This window comes from Astyanax mexicanus, chromosome 23 (assembly GCF_023375975.1).
Source record: "Astyanax mexicanus isolate ESR-SI-001 chromosome 23, AstMex3_surface, whole genome shotgun sequence".
In the NCBI taxonomy this organism is placed as follows: domain Eukaryota; kingdom Metazoa; phylum Chordata; class Actinopteri; order Characiformes; family Acestrorhamphidae; genus Astyanax; species Astyanax mexicanus.
Window position 1 is genome coordinate 8,236,906 of NC_064430.1, and position 15,294 is coordinate 8,252,199.

Sequence of the window (15,294 nt, forward strand, 5' to 3'; positions counted from 1 at the left end):
TATGTATGTCATTTTTTTCCTTCTCTGCTCAGGTTAATTGGAAAATGTATACATGCTGGAATAGGGTTTAAAGGATGAAGAATATGTCTGTTGATTTGTCTTTGTGTATATATTTGTGTGCTATAAGAAATCAAAATCAATACATATATTATAATAATAAAAATATGTATAGGCATGATATTTTATCATAGACAAATTGCATCAGAAGTGGCATATTCTTAAAAAAACTGCTTTACAAATACTTATAACACTAATTTACAAATACATGCTTAATACTGGGATTTTTTCAAATAAAACCTTTCACCTAAACAGCACTAATTACACTGCCTGTAATGAAACTTACAGTGGAGTCAGTGTTCTTTAAGCAAAGGTGTCCGTATTATGCTTTTTAAAGCATATTGTCAATGCAATAAGAAAATGTATCATATGTAATATGATGCTGGTATCATGCTGGTTCGAATCCTGGTCATGTAGCTGATTGGATGGACAATTGGTATAACGAAATTGGAAATATACCTTCTTATCACAAATTATTATTAAATGGATACATTTCTTTGTTTCTGCTCTACAGGATGATAAGGACCTGGTACCAGAGTTCGTGAACTCTGATGGCCTGACTTGTTTTATAAAAGTGGGCGCAGAAGCGGACCACAACTACCAAAACTACATCCTAAGAGGTGAGAGAAACGCACCATCAAAATCTTAACATCAGAACAACTATATTTACCATTTATGTTGGACACAGATGGAGTTAGGCCTCCGCTTTTAACCTTTCCACACTAACAGTGGCAGCTTGTCGAAGCGGAGTATTGAAATGCAACTCGGTCATCAATAATCTGATACTTTAACAACAGACCCAACACTACCCTATACTATATAATGCTATATACACTACCAGTCAAATGTTTGGACACCAAACATTTTCTTTCTTTCTGTGTTTTCTTTCTTTTTATAATAACATTTGTAAATTTAATATTGAGAACAATAATAAAGTTATACAGGAACACGTGCGGAATTGTTTAGTAACCAAAAAGTCTTAAACAAACCCTAATATGTTTTATACTTTAGATTATTCTAAGTAGCACATTTACATTCCTTAAGGACAGATCTGCAAATAAAAATAAGAGACCTCTATGATTTCTGAATCGGTTTCTCTGATTTTGCTATTTATAGGTATATGTTTAAGTAAAAAGTACATTGTTGTTTTATTCTATAAACTAAAAACAGCATTTCTCCCAAATTACAAATCAAAATATTATTATTTAAAGTACTTGTTTGCAGGAAATGAGAAATGGCTGAAATAACTAAAAAGATGCAGAGCTTTCAGACCTCAAATAATGCAAAGAAAAGAAGTTTATACTTATAAAGTTTTAAGAGTTAAAAAAAATCAATATATGGAGGAATAACCCTGGTTTTAAACATTTTTTATGCATCTTGGCATGTTCTCCTCCACCAGTCTTACATGCTGCTTTTGGATAACTTTGTACATCTTCTGGTGCAAAAATTCAAGCAGTTCAGCTTGGTTTGATGGCTTGTGATCATCCATCGTACTCTTGTTTATATTCCAGAGGTTTTCCATTTCAAAAGAAACTCATAAATTTAAGTGGTATCTAAGTTCTTTGCAAAGCTGTATATTATCGTAAGTAAAGCTATTGTGAAAAATGTTGAATGAGATGGTGTGTCCAAACTTTTGACTGGTACTGAATATCTACATTTGCATTATGTTCTGGTAAAACAAGCCATTGCAACCAACAAGCATAATAAGAGTCTGAACTAGGGCAAGAAAGTATATAAAAATGATTAATTTATTAAAAACTCTTTTATACAAGATTAAATTGCAGTGACACCATATGCACCTGCTACACAGATTTCCATCTGTGTGTAATTTATTTCTGAAAAGGAATAGGCGTGAGTTATGTGTCATCTTATTTTATTAAAGTTTTTGTCACATAATATCATATATTGTAATTTTTGTTTTAGCCATATATCCCAGCTCTAGTCTGACCCTTCACCTACAGTAGGCCTCTGAGCCTGCAGTACAGTGCAGCTTTCATCTTTAAATACACTCCCACACTTATGGGAAACTAAATATTTTCGGCAGCTCTGGCCCAGAGCAGGAAGTTTATGCTGGCCTCTGCAGGAACAACAAGCGAATCCGTATATCCGCCAGGAAAAGTCCTGCGCTTCATTGTACTGAACGTCTTGCGCGGGAACTTCCTCCCTCCACTTGTCTGCTGACTTTGCTCTGATGCTCTTTTGTTCTGTGTGTTTTGTAGCTCTCAGCCAAATCATGTTGTTTGTGGATGGCATGAATGGAGTGATAAACCATAACGAGACGGTGCAGTGGCTCTACACCCTCACTGGCAGCATGGTGAGTGACCGCAGTGTTACGCAACCACAGACATACATGACCTCACAGGCCAATTATCGACTGACTGCGACATAACACGAGCGCACAGGGATACGCTGCTCTTGAGCCTGAAGGGACCACCAGACACTAAATATTTAAGGATCTATATCATGGAAAATATAGTTGTCCTTGATAAAACCTTTTAAAACCTAATAATAAAAGTAGTAAGCATAGTCCAGCAAGAACATAGCAGACATACAGCTCTGGAAAAAAACAATAAGAGACCACTTAAAATGATTTTCTTTGATTTTACTAAATTGAAAACCTCTGGAATATAATCAAGAGGAAGATGGATGATCACAAGCCATCAAACCAAACTAAACTGCTTGATTTTTTGCACCAGAAGTGGAATAAAGTTATCCAAAAGCAGTGTGTAAGACTGGTGGAGGAGAACATGTCAAGATGCATGAAAACTGTAATTAAAAACTAGAGTTATTCCACCAAATATTGATTTCTGTACACTTAAAACTTTATGAATATGAACTTGTTTTTTTTTGCATTATTTGAGTTCTGAAAGCCCTGCATTGTTTTTGTTATTTCAGCCATTTCTCATTTTCTGCAAATAAATGCTCTGAATGACAATAATCAGGCATATATGCAGCTGAAACAGGGAACCTAGTTCATCCTCAATTTATCAACATTAACATTTTAATATAACATTTGTATTCATTATGGCATTTAGATTTTTTTTGAGGAGGGGGTGTAGTGCACTATAGGACCCTGTTGTGTGGTCTAAGCTTTTTTCTTTTTTTTTTACTCTTTTTTTATTTTTTATTTTATACTTTAAGTAGTTTTACACTTTTGCTTAAAGAGTAAAAAGCTTAAACTCATACTTCAAATTCTACAAAAGTATTTAAAATCCTTGTATCCATATTTCTACCTACAAAGTAATGCATGTAGACACTTTTCACACCTTTGGAGGACTTTATACTGTTCTATATGGGATATGGTTATGGAGAAATCAATAATGAATCCTAGACTAGTCTAGTTTTCCTATTATTGTCAGTATGACTGCACTTGTTGTTTGTAAATGTGATACTGCTCTCTGGTGTTGAAATGCTGTAAGTGCAGAGAGCTCTGTTCCTCATCTCCGTCTCCCTCTTCTGTCAGTCTCGGCTGGTCGTGAAGACGGCTCTGAAGCTGCTGATAGTGTTTGTTGAATACACTGAGTCTAACGGTCCCCTGCTCATACAAGCTGTCAACACGGTGGATGTTAAACGAGGTATCATGCTTATCTATACAATACCACTCTGAGGAAGTGTGTGTGTGTGTGTGTGTGTTGTGTAAATTCTAACACACTTATGATGTGCTGTTTTAGGTGTGAAATCCTGGTCATACTTGACTGATATGCTGGAGGAGAAGAATGGGTCTGATACAGAGCTCCTGGTCTACACTATGACCCTTATCAACAAGGTACTATAAACACCACCTATGCTGTTCTCATAAATGCTGACAAATATGGGTTTACTTTTTAAAACATATATGTGCTCTTATCTCCATATGACTTGACCTAAAATTTGACTTACTAAAGTTCCTGTTCATTACTTCAGGTAGTGGCACTATAATCAAGTAAACAGGGTGAACCTGCGATGATTAGGGGTGGGTAAGGAAATTCGATACCAAAAAGGCAATGACCAAGATGTCTCTGTACTACAGAGTAAAGGTAAAAAAAAATTGGAACCTGTTTTATATTAAAACACGCATAAACATGCCAAACTCGGAAAGCGTGACTGTGCCCTGTTGCACACAAGCAGAGATTGTGCACGTAAAATGCGGATCATTTAAACTGTCCACACACTGCCCCTGTGCTAAAACTCATGCTCGTTCTTGCTCTCTCACTTGTGCAGTATTCCCCTATCTCTATCTTTCTTTCTCTATCTACCTTGAGATATTTTAATACAGTAAAAAAATGTCACACTACACACACCCCTCACTATAAGACTGGGAAATATCAGCATTTAAAAAAAATGAATCAATATTTTAATTCATTTCTAAATTATGAAGACCACTAATATAAATATCATTAAATTTGTCCAATCTAATGCTGATATTTCTCAAAAAGTTGTTCTTTGTTTGCACCACAAAAATGTTCATTGTTTGTTCCAACAAGATCCAAAAGTATGGTAGCCTCTCATGGTGACATTATGAGAATGAGATTAGTCATGTTGGCTGCTAAATAAATTGTTTGTGTTAGAATAATTATCGCTTTTTGAACTTTTACAGTAGAAAAAGGTATTGAAAAAATATTATTGGTTGGGTATCCGTATTACATTCAGGGTACCATAGCGATATCAACAATTTTAAAGCAATATCCAGCCCTAGCAATGAAGAATATTGGTTGTGAAATTCTCTCTTGCTTTCTCTTTCTCTCTCTATCTTTCTATCTCTCTCTCTCTCTCTCTCTCTCTCTCAGACTTTAGCGGCTCTGCCAGATCAGGACTCGTTCTATGATGTGACTGACTCTCTTGAGCAGCAGGGAATGGAACGCATCATGCAGAAACACATGAGCAGCCGAGGCATTGACCCCGACCTCAAGCAGCAGTTTACCATATACGAGGTGAAGAAGCCCTGCAGACATGTCTGTTCTGTTCTAATCCACAGTATACTGTGTTTTTTTTTTTTTTTTTTACTATCTCTTTAAACATGACTGCCTTTACTTCAGTACTGACGTTTTTATTGATCGTGTAGAATGCTCTAAAGTATGAGGACGGAGAGATGGATGAAGCATGTCCACACATCCGAAAGGAGCGCAGGAAAGTGGCCAGCAGTGAGCAGGAAGGCAGGAGAAGCCGACGGGCTTCTGCACAGAGCTTTCCAGACGTTCCACTCTCTTCCTCTCTCCCTGCATCTTCATCTTCATCAGTCTCCTCTCACAGTCCCACTACAGGTTTGTGCCTGACCTGCTGTCTTGATGCCTCTGTGGTTATTTTACTTGTTAAAGTGGATATAGTGAAAATCCTGCAGAAATGTAATTTTTGGTTATTGTTTAGTGAAAGTCACAGAGGAGTTTGCTTTACCATTTAAATGTTTTATATCATTAAGTCTTCCATTATGTAATGAAACACTTGAGTTGTATTTTCTTAAATATGTTAAAGTACTCTACAGAAAACACTAAAACATAATTACAGTCGAGTAAGTTATGTTTTACACATTATTATTATTTTTTTTTTTTTTATGATTTTTTTTACAATATGCTTCCAAAATAACTTCAGAAGATAAATACGTATTTCTGTATAGAAATTGAATTTTGTTTCCTGAAGAAGATCTAATAATAAGGCTGTTTTCACACCTACCCAGTTTGATCTGCGCTTTCAGACTTTTCAGTGAACCACATTACAGAGTTTGGTCTGACCACAAGGGATGTTCTTAGCCCAGATCTACTGAACCATGGTCCGGTTATTTTCCAGTGTGAAACACCTTTTCTAGATGCTTCACATTTCAGAACAATTGGAGGAAGTTGAGTCAGTTTTTAAACAAACCAGAGGAATAAAGAACTGGCGTTGTGCAGAATTCCTTCGACTCCCCTTGGCAAAGTGCAGCATGTCACGCAGCATGTTTATGGACACAAACACTTTGACTGGGAATTCATTTATTTACTGGAACAGTAGATTAACCCTTATTCATAAACATAAATAAAATGAATCTGATGAGGATTTTTATATTAATTCTACTGCGGGGAGCTAGGAATCAGCACATCATCTGTCAAAGCAACTCGCCAAACTAATACCTAACATTGTACAAAACAATTAACATAAAGTATTTAAGTAAAGAGAGGGCTGATGATAATGACAAGATGTAGTTCTTTAGCCTGCTGAATAAACTGCAGTGTGAAAGCGAAACTAACCGGATCAAATACTGCACACTCTGATCCAGACTTTTTTTTAATTAAGTAATATAAAAGTTTGAATTTGCTTCATTAATTTAATGCATTTTATAACCCTTTCTTTTAGGTCTGAGCCGTGCCACGTCTCCTTTACCCTCAGACAGGCCATCCTCCCCTATACCCACTGTCAGTGTTAGCCCAGAACCATTCAGCCCGTCCTCCAGTGTATCTGAGTCCCCCTCTCAGAGCTCCTCCCCTGTAACGTCCCCTGTAGTGAGCAATGGAACGGCAGCCAATTCCTCGGACCTGGAGCAGCGCCTGTGAGTATTGCGTGAGCGTGTGAGTGTGTATGCGTTTGTGCATTTTTTTTAAACTATTTTTTTTCCAACAAGATTTTATCTTGTTTCATATGTTTTTCACTATGTATTACTTCTGTTGACTTTAATATGCAAGTGAAGTACCCTTTCTCACCACATAGTGACAGTATACTCAAGTATAATCAATGTTCTTTGGAGATTGACTTGAGTTCCTCGGGTAGTAAATGCACTATATGGACAAAAGTATTGGGACACCTGCTGATTAATGTAATTGCTTTTGTTGAGTTACTGTCTAAGAAAAAAGCATTTAGCAACACGAGCACAAGTTAGTGAGGTCAGAATGATGCACGATCACCACCGTACCTCATTTCCAACTAGCCATGGTACTAATAAATTTATTTTTTTATGTTTTTATCTGCTCCAGAGTGTCCTATCCTACTTTCTGGACTAGACAAGCTGTGCGTGTGTGTGTGTGTGTGTGTGTGTGTGTGTGTGTGTGTGTGTGTGTGTGTGTGTGTGTGTGTGTGTGTGTGTGTGTGTGTGTGTGTGTGTGTGTGTGTGTGTGTGTGTGTGTGTGTGTGGATTTGTGCACATCTGTGTCCAAGTGTAACTGCTGAGTGCATTCATTAGTAGTGGTTCCCATAAATATTTGGACTTATTGTGTGTGTGTGTGTGTATATACACAGCTTGTTTTATGCATTTATCATTCATTATTAATACTGTCCTCTTTAAAATCCACTGGTGTGTACACACACACTTCCTCACTGACACACACTCACTCTCACATACACACACTCACACACATACACACTCACATTCATTTGATTGAGAGTAGCAATTTTACTTCTCAGTGGGGAATGGTAGACCGACCAAAACAAAGTTTGTTTCTAGCTGTGTGTGTGAGAAACCATAGCCCTGTGACAGGATCTGATCTATCACTGCCTGTCCTCTTTTTTCCATATGCAGTAATGCCACCTTTAACTAACATATACACACATAAAGACTTTGGTATTGTTTGTTTTTTTTTTTTTAGCCAAAATGACTTTAAACTTGATTTATGGTCCAGTTTTTTTTGGTAGTGGCTGTAAAATGAACATGGATCAGCTTCTCTGTAGCTCCAAAAAAAAAAAAAAAAAATTGCCCCTTCCCAATTTCTTCTGTTTTATTTATATTTAAACATTTCTGACAATTACATTATTTCTAATGCGTTTTTTTAAGCAAATCTGAATTAAAGGGAAGTTTAACTTTTTATCCAGTCAACACCAGGGATGGATCTAGAAAAATATTTATGGGGTGGCAAGAGGGGGGCAGGAATTTTTGAAGGGTGTGTATGCAGCCAGAGTGCTAGTTTTAGCCTGTTAGCTTGTTATCTTGCTAACCTGTTGTTATTTTGGCGTGGTTGCAGCCGGTAGCAACCATTGTAAATTTCAGCAATAAAGTGTCGACTGTACACATCTTTCTCATCCATCCTTACAATGTGTCCAGCCAGACGCTACAATATTTTTATGAAGGAAAATAAAAAAAAAAGTAATGCACAGTTACTTGGATATCTAACTTTAATCTGATTACTGGATTGGAAATAGTAATATAGCAGATTGACAGATTAGAGTATGTGTTACTAAGTAACTGACATCTCTGGACCTAGCAAACAATACATGTATATTTAGCATAATAAGATTTTTTTAAGCTCAAATTCAGCATCACAACTACACTAGCACCAGGCTTTAAATTATAATTTGATTCATTATAATTTACTGCAGTTACTGCAGGAGATTCGCTCTCGTAAATGTCAAATTGGCCGTAATATATATATATATATATATATATATATATATATATATATATATATATATATATATATAGTTTATCTTTTATTTTTTTTAATTCTGGGGTGGCAGCAGCGGTGGCAAGGCTTCAGAGTTTCAGCTGCGCTACCCTATGCCACCCCGGTAGATCCACCCATGGTCAACAACACAGTGGAATCTAATGACACAATAAGTACAAAACTGTGTGTTGTGTTTAAACCCCACACTGTCTGACATCAATCTCTACATCTGAATTAATAATTAAAAAATCAATGTTGTGTTTTGGAAAATTTATACTTTTTTGATAGCACTGCAAAAATCAATAATGCAATATGACATCTATATTTTCTGACCCCCCCCCCAGACTCCAGACAAAATTCCTGAAACTTTCTTGCAACCATTATTATGCTATAAGAACATGACCATGTAGTCCCCTGCTGGCTGATTTAGCTAATGCTTTAAACGTCTTCATTTGTCAGTAGTGTCAGCAGGATGGCTCTTTCCCAAAACACACTGTTTCCTTAACAGACCAATCTGTGAACAGTGTGCGCGCCAGCTGAAGAGATAACAACAAATCTGTGGGCTAAAGCAAATGGGTAATGATGCCTGCAGCAAGGGTGGGGGACCATAATGTGCCATAACCAACAAATTAGGAGGAAATACCCACTTGCAAAATTGACTTGTATACTTTGTCAAGTGGCCAGTGTGTTGACGACTGGAAAAGCTAATTAATGCACAAATTTGCAAAAACAAATGTTCAGTGCTGTATAGTGTAAGGAAGATTTTGTTTGTTGCATTACCTTAAATAATGCTCAAGTAAAACATTTAATATGGCCACTACTGTAAACTAAACTACTGTCTACTGAACGAATGAATGAATGAACCAGTTTGGAAACAAGAAAGGACATTGTTTTTGTTCAGACTGTAAATGTATGAGATTTGGTTGTGGATTAGTATGTACACTTTCCATGCCCAGCTCCTCCCAGTGTAACCAAATTACTGCGTGCCTTTCCAAGTCTAGTCACAAACTGTAGCAGCATTTTTTTCGTCTGCCAAACCCTACATGTATGCAGAGAGCCAGTGTTTGATTTGGAATGCCTATTCTCTTACTACAGCTATGGGAATTCAGCTTTCTGGGTTCAGATGGGGTTACAGACCATGCTGTTGGTCTGGTGACACCTAACTAAGTTTCTTTAGGAAACACAAAAAGCTTTTGGCAGTTGTTATGGCTGTTTAAACTCAAAATGCAATTAGCAATTGTTTAAGTTGAACCAACCAGAACCAAAATGAATTCAAAATTCTGAAAATATTAATTGAAAAAACATAAAACAGTTAACAATTAAATATTTTATCATTTTAACTGCCACAAATGGTAGAGCATTTATAGTTAGCTTTAGCTTTATGGACTATTTCTGGACTATTATGAGCTATTTTAGCTGACTTAAAAACTCTATAAAACTTAATAATAGAAATAAACAACTATGCAATATTTATAACATAAAGCTATAAGTAAACTTGAGCTTTGTATTATAGTACAAAGCTCATCACTTACAAATTGGGGATAAGCCCTGAGTGAAGGTAGCCTAGTCTGGGGGAAAAAAAAACAGAAAGAAATTCCACTTTACTTTGGCTTCATAAATTATCACATAAAGTCACACTCTTGACAGGCCATCATCCTGCAGAGGTCAAGTTAGGAGAAGGAGATGATATGCTGATTTTGGCAAAAAATTACTCAGCCAATTCTTTTACAAAGGTGACTGTGTTTTTAAGTGTTCTGCACCACAAAAATGCAAAAAAACATGCAGAATAACATTTTAATGTTTAATGCTTTAAAAAATGCTGTTTTTTTCACCACCCTCTTCATGCTGCAAAATTCTTTTCAGAGCATTTCCTTGGTGTTGATGTGGACAAGAAGAGCAGACAATAATAGAGCAGCAACAAATCACTTCGCGTCCACATTCGCAGTTAATTGCTACTCTACCTTTTTTATCTCTTTCCGTTCCTTCTGCTCCTGGGCGTCAGTGCGGGTCACGCCTCTCGGTGGTTGGGACTGTGAGGTGTTCATGCTTTGCTGATGTTGTGGGTCTTTTGTTTTTTTTTTGTCAGTGTGTTTAACCCTCTGCTTACTCATGTAACCAGACATCACTGTTCCACGTCTTCTTTTCTCTCTACTCTATCTTTCTCTCTCACATTCCTGCTCATTTCACCAGGGGGCGCTCTTTCATGAGTCAGTACATGGCTCATATGGGGATTTCTAGGCGGAGGTTAAAAAAGGCGGGGTCCATAACAGAGGAGCCCTCCACCCCCTCCAAAAGGTCTGTATAACAACCCTCACTACCTTTCATCACAATGGTAGAACATGTCCTGTATGATGATCTGAGACCATAAGACTAAAGATAAACAGAAAATATCATATATCGAGAACTTCCTATAATAAACACAAAGAATATATGACCGTTGTTGTGACCATTTAAAAACAAGCAATGGGTTATGAGGATATCATACATTTATCATAGAATTAAGCAGAAGAACCAACCAGAAACTGTTCTAATTAATAATTAAAAATATATAAATTGAAAAGTAGCTAGCTGTATGGACTTAGGTTTTTTGTCTATATTTTTAGTCTGATTTTTTGTCAGCAAAATAGCTAAGACTGAACAAAGATGCAATATTTATAGCCTAATATAAAGTAAACTTTATATTATAGTAAAAACCTCATCACTTGCTAATATTGTACGAGCACTGAATCTTGGAGATAAGGTCAGTGAAGGTAGCCACCATCTTGGAAAGCTATTAAAATTTCAGAAAGTCACATTTTAGTTTGACTAGACATAAAACATTAGCTTAAGTCACACTCTTGACATAGACCATTATCTTAAAGGGGTATAATTTAAATGATCTGATCAACTGAGGGTGTGAACTGAAGATCTATGTTGGGTGGAAGTAATGTTGTTTTTAAACAAAAAAAATAAAATAAGAAAAGCCACAGATAACTATACAATATTTCCACACAGCGTTTTAGCTTAATATTTTTACAGTATTTTTTTGTTGATTTTAATTAGCTAACTAGCTAACTTTAGCTGCTGTTTTAGTTGATTTTGTGGACATAAATAACCTAATTAGCTAACTAGCTAACTTTAGCTGCTGTATTAGTTAATTTGTGGCCATAATTAGCAAGTAGCTAACTGTAGCTGCTGTATCAGTTAATTTGTGGACATAGTTAGCTGAATAGCTAACTAACGAATACAGCAACTACAAGTAGTTAATTTGTGGACATGCATTGATTTACCTAGCTAAATGTAGCTGATATATTCGTTTTGTGCACATAATTAACCTAGCTAGCAAACTATAGCTGCTATATTAGTTAATGTTGTGGACATAATTAATTTAATTAGCTTACTAGCTAATGGAAGCTGCTGTATTAGTTAATTTTGTGAACATAATTAACCTAATTGGCCAACTAGCTAACTTTGGCTGCAGTATTAGTTAATTTTGTGGACATTATTAAACACTAGCTAACTGTAGCTGCTGTATTAGTTAATTTGTGGACATTAGCTGAATAGCTATAACTAATATAGCAGCTACAAGTAGCTAATTTTTTGGACCTAGGTTAATTAGCTAGCTAAATGTAGATGCTATATTAGTTAATTTTGTGCACATAATTAACCTAGCTAGCTAACTATAGCTGCTATATAAGTTAATGTTGTGGACATAATTAATTTAAATAGCTAACTAACTAATTGTGGCTGCTGTATTAGGTAATTTTGTGGACATAATCTAATTAGCTTACTAGCTAATTGTAGCTGCTGTGTTAGCTAATTTTGTGGACATAATTAACTTAAATAGCTAACTAGCTAACGGAAGCTTCTGTATTAGTTAGTTTTGTAAAGATAATTAACCTTATTAGCTAACTTTAGCTGCAGTATTAGTTAATTTTGTGGCCATTATTAAACAATAGCTAACTGTAGCTGCTGTAGTGTTTAATTTGTGGACATAATTAGCTGAATAGCTACCTACTTATACAGCAGCTACAAGTAGCTAATTTGTGGACATAGATTAATTAGCTAGCTAAATGTAGCTGCTATATTAGGTCATTTTGTGGACATAATTAATCGAATTAGCTTACTAGCTAATTGTAGCTGCTGTATTTGTTAAGTTAAATGTGTGGACATACTTAACCGAGCTAACTATCTAATTCTAGCTGCTCTATTGGTTAATGTTGTGGACATAACTAACCTAGCTAACTAACTAATTGTAGCAGTTACTTTTTGCACATACGTAGCTAATTGTAGCTGCTGTAATAGTTAATTTTGTTAAATAACAAAATAACATTTCTTCATATTGTATCAGAACCCATGTAAGCAGTCATGTTAGCAGGATACTAATGAGTTTCATATAGTTTACTTGTTAGCTACAGTATAGCCTCCACTGAACAACTAAAAATTAATGCTACACACATTCATGTCTAAGGTCACAATTTAGGGAAAAAAAATCTATTATGAATGCATTTATTTATTAGTGTTGGCGCTTGAATGAAAAGTACTGATCCAGATCAGCTAAAATTGTCTACCTCCAGCCCTCCTTCAGTTTCCAAACTAACTAATTCAGTAATCACTCATCACATGGTGACGGCTCTTAACATCTTCATTGACACACCAGGGGCTTCTTCATCTCTAATGTTAAGCTAAAGAAACTGCCATTATACTGTTTGTCTGCTTAAGAAATGCTCAGACTGATGACTATGATGTCTAATGTGTAATGACTGTAGTGCACTCGTCTTTTGAAGAAAGAAGACTCGTGATGAATCGTGATGTCCGTTTGAATATGGTTTAGTGTCAGAGAAAGTGTTTTCAGCTCTGTTTTGGCAGGGCAGTGTTTCTCCCACCACTAGGCAGAGAGGGGTGTCTTGATTGTAAAAAGAGGGGATTAGTGAGGTGTTCTCTAAAGGAGAACGACTCCCCCTCTCTTTCTCTCTTCTTTTTCTTGCTGGAGCTGAAAAGCAGCCCAGTATATAACTGAGCTGCCGTAACGACAGCTCGGCTGAGGAGAGTTAAGTAAAATTGGCTGGTTAGTCACATTGCAGAATCCTTCCAGAAGTACGAAGGTGTGTCTGTCTTTGTGTGTGTGATATGGTATAGGTCAGGGGTCCCGGCTAGTGAATTGGGACACGGCCGGGAAAAAACGCCCTTATAAGGAGATAGGGAGCCCAAAAACGGGTCAAAAAACGAGAACAGCAGAAACTAAAGTCACACCGAGCGCAACAGAGACGGGGGAATGTAAACAAAAGCTCGCCAGAGAAGCATTTTATATTTAATTTTTTCATCATCGTTCATTATAGTTCAAACAACTTCACGGGCCAGATGTTTCATGCTTGCAGGCCACATCTGGCCCGCGGGCCACCTATAGCAGACACCTGGTATAGTTTTCAAAAATGGTTGTCACAAAAACATTTAGGCAGCAGCATATATGAAGTTAAACATTACCATACTTTAAAAATGTAACAATTATTTTGGTTTTAAGTAGCACAGTTCTATAAGCCATCCAATGTTGATTGTGCAAAAGGTGTAATTTACCCTTCTTCACCTCCTATCTACTTTATTCTGTCACGCCCACTTTCAGGAGTTAGATTTTTCCACATTTGTATTAGAATATCCGGTCAGTTCATATTAAATGGTTTTGGTTGTATTATATTGTCACATTGATTCTTCTTTTCCCTGTTCATCTGATCTCCAGTAAGAACCAAATTTCACATAATAATTGTTAGTTATTCACCAAGTAATACAGTAAGTTACAAATAAGGAAAATCATTTTATGATGCATGATAAATTTACAGAATACTACATAAACATGGAAAAGTGTGATCTAGTCTTGAGCACAGTTAGTAGAAGTTTTGTTCTAGTCTACATTGTGTGTGCGTGCGCGAGCGTGTGTGTGTGTGTGGGCGTGTGCATGGTCTCTGCGGACCTCTAAAGGAAACAGAAACGTTTTGACATGTGGAGGTCTGTCTGCGTCTGAGCTACTGCCTTGGCTGTGAACTTACTACTTTGTGTGTGTGTGTGTGTGTGTGTCTCCTCCTGTCCAATTCCAGCACATCTCCCACAGCGGCGCCTCCCCAGGAGAAGCAGACAGAGCCGGAGCAGCAGAACCACACGGAGGGAAAAGGAGGCTTTAAGTGAGTATTCTTACTCTTTCTCTGGTGAGATAATATGAGTGTGATAATGGTAAAAAGTTGAAAGAAATAGAGCAAAGAAAAAGGGGAGAAAAGATGACAGATGGTAGGAAGAAAGAAAGGATGATGGAATTAGGTATTTAGTTAGCAAACGTAGGGTGTTGGTAAAGCTTACGTAGTGTGTTTTTGGTTTTAGTGGTTTGAGTGACAAAATGCAGTTTGAAGTGTTTAAAAGATACTATCAAATTTGATGTTGATTGAATTGGGGTACGAGTGTGTAACTCTGTAGGGATTGAGAAACAGTAATATATTAATTATTAGTTGAGACGTTCTGTCTTAAGTGCTGTTAATTAATGTACCTTTTATTGTAAAGTGTTACCAGATTTTTTAAAAATATATTTTAGAAGTTTTCTCTGCGGTTTCACGAATATTATTTATACAATATTGCTCTAATTTGTTATTACATACATTATGGATTGCTGCAAAACTCTGCATGCCGTTATGTCAGAGGCAGATATGTAAATGATTACAGGTGTGGTCTGATTTAGATTCTGTGGTAAAAAGGCTCTTGGAAGCTACTTTTTGGGCAGTGTACCTCTTGGTGAAAGATCACTGCCTGATAGAAATGGCTCTGTGATACCCTGGAAGACATTATGCTCAGTTAACAGACTTAGAGAGGTGGCACATCAGTGGACTGAGACGCAGGCTGTTCATCCTTCTTCATTTACAGACATGGAATGGAACTTGAATGTCTTTCGCAGTGAATCCAG

At 36.5% G+C, this 15,294-nt stretch overlaps 1 protein-coding gene across 4 annotated transcripts in view; it reads left to right on the plus strand.

The window, feature by feature from the left end:
* The window catches only part of fhod1 (formin homology 2 domain containing 1), a 92,121-nt gene that overhangs the window by 47,545 nt on the left and 29,282 nt on the right, over positions 1-15,294 (plus strand). For 3 of the 4 annotated variants that reach the window (XM_049471135.1, XM_049471133.1, XM_049471134.1), the window contains exons 5-13: positions 572-677; positions 2,277-2,371; positions 3,521-3,632; positions 3,729-3,823; positions 4,824-4,967; positions 5,099-5,297; positions 6,361-6,553; positions 10,566-10,670; positions 14,444-14,527. In XM_049471135.1, the coding sequence (XP_049327092.1) occupies positions 572-677; positions 2,277-2,371; positions 3,521-3,632; positions 3,729-3,823; positions 4,824-4,967; positions 5,099-5,297; positions 6,361-6,553; positions 10,566-10,670; positions 14,444-14,527 (1,133 nt within the window). The remainder of the gene's footprint in view (positions 1-571; positions 678-2,276; positions 2,372-3,520; positions 3,633-3,728; positions 3,824-4,823; positions 4,968-5,098; positions 5,298-6,360; positions 6,554-10,565; positions 10,671-14,443; positions 14,528-15,294) is intronic. The other variant, XM_049471136.1, reaches the window with a different exon arrangement.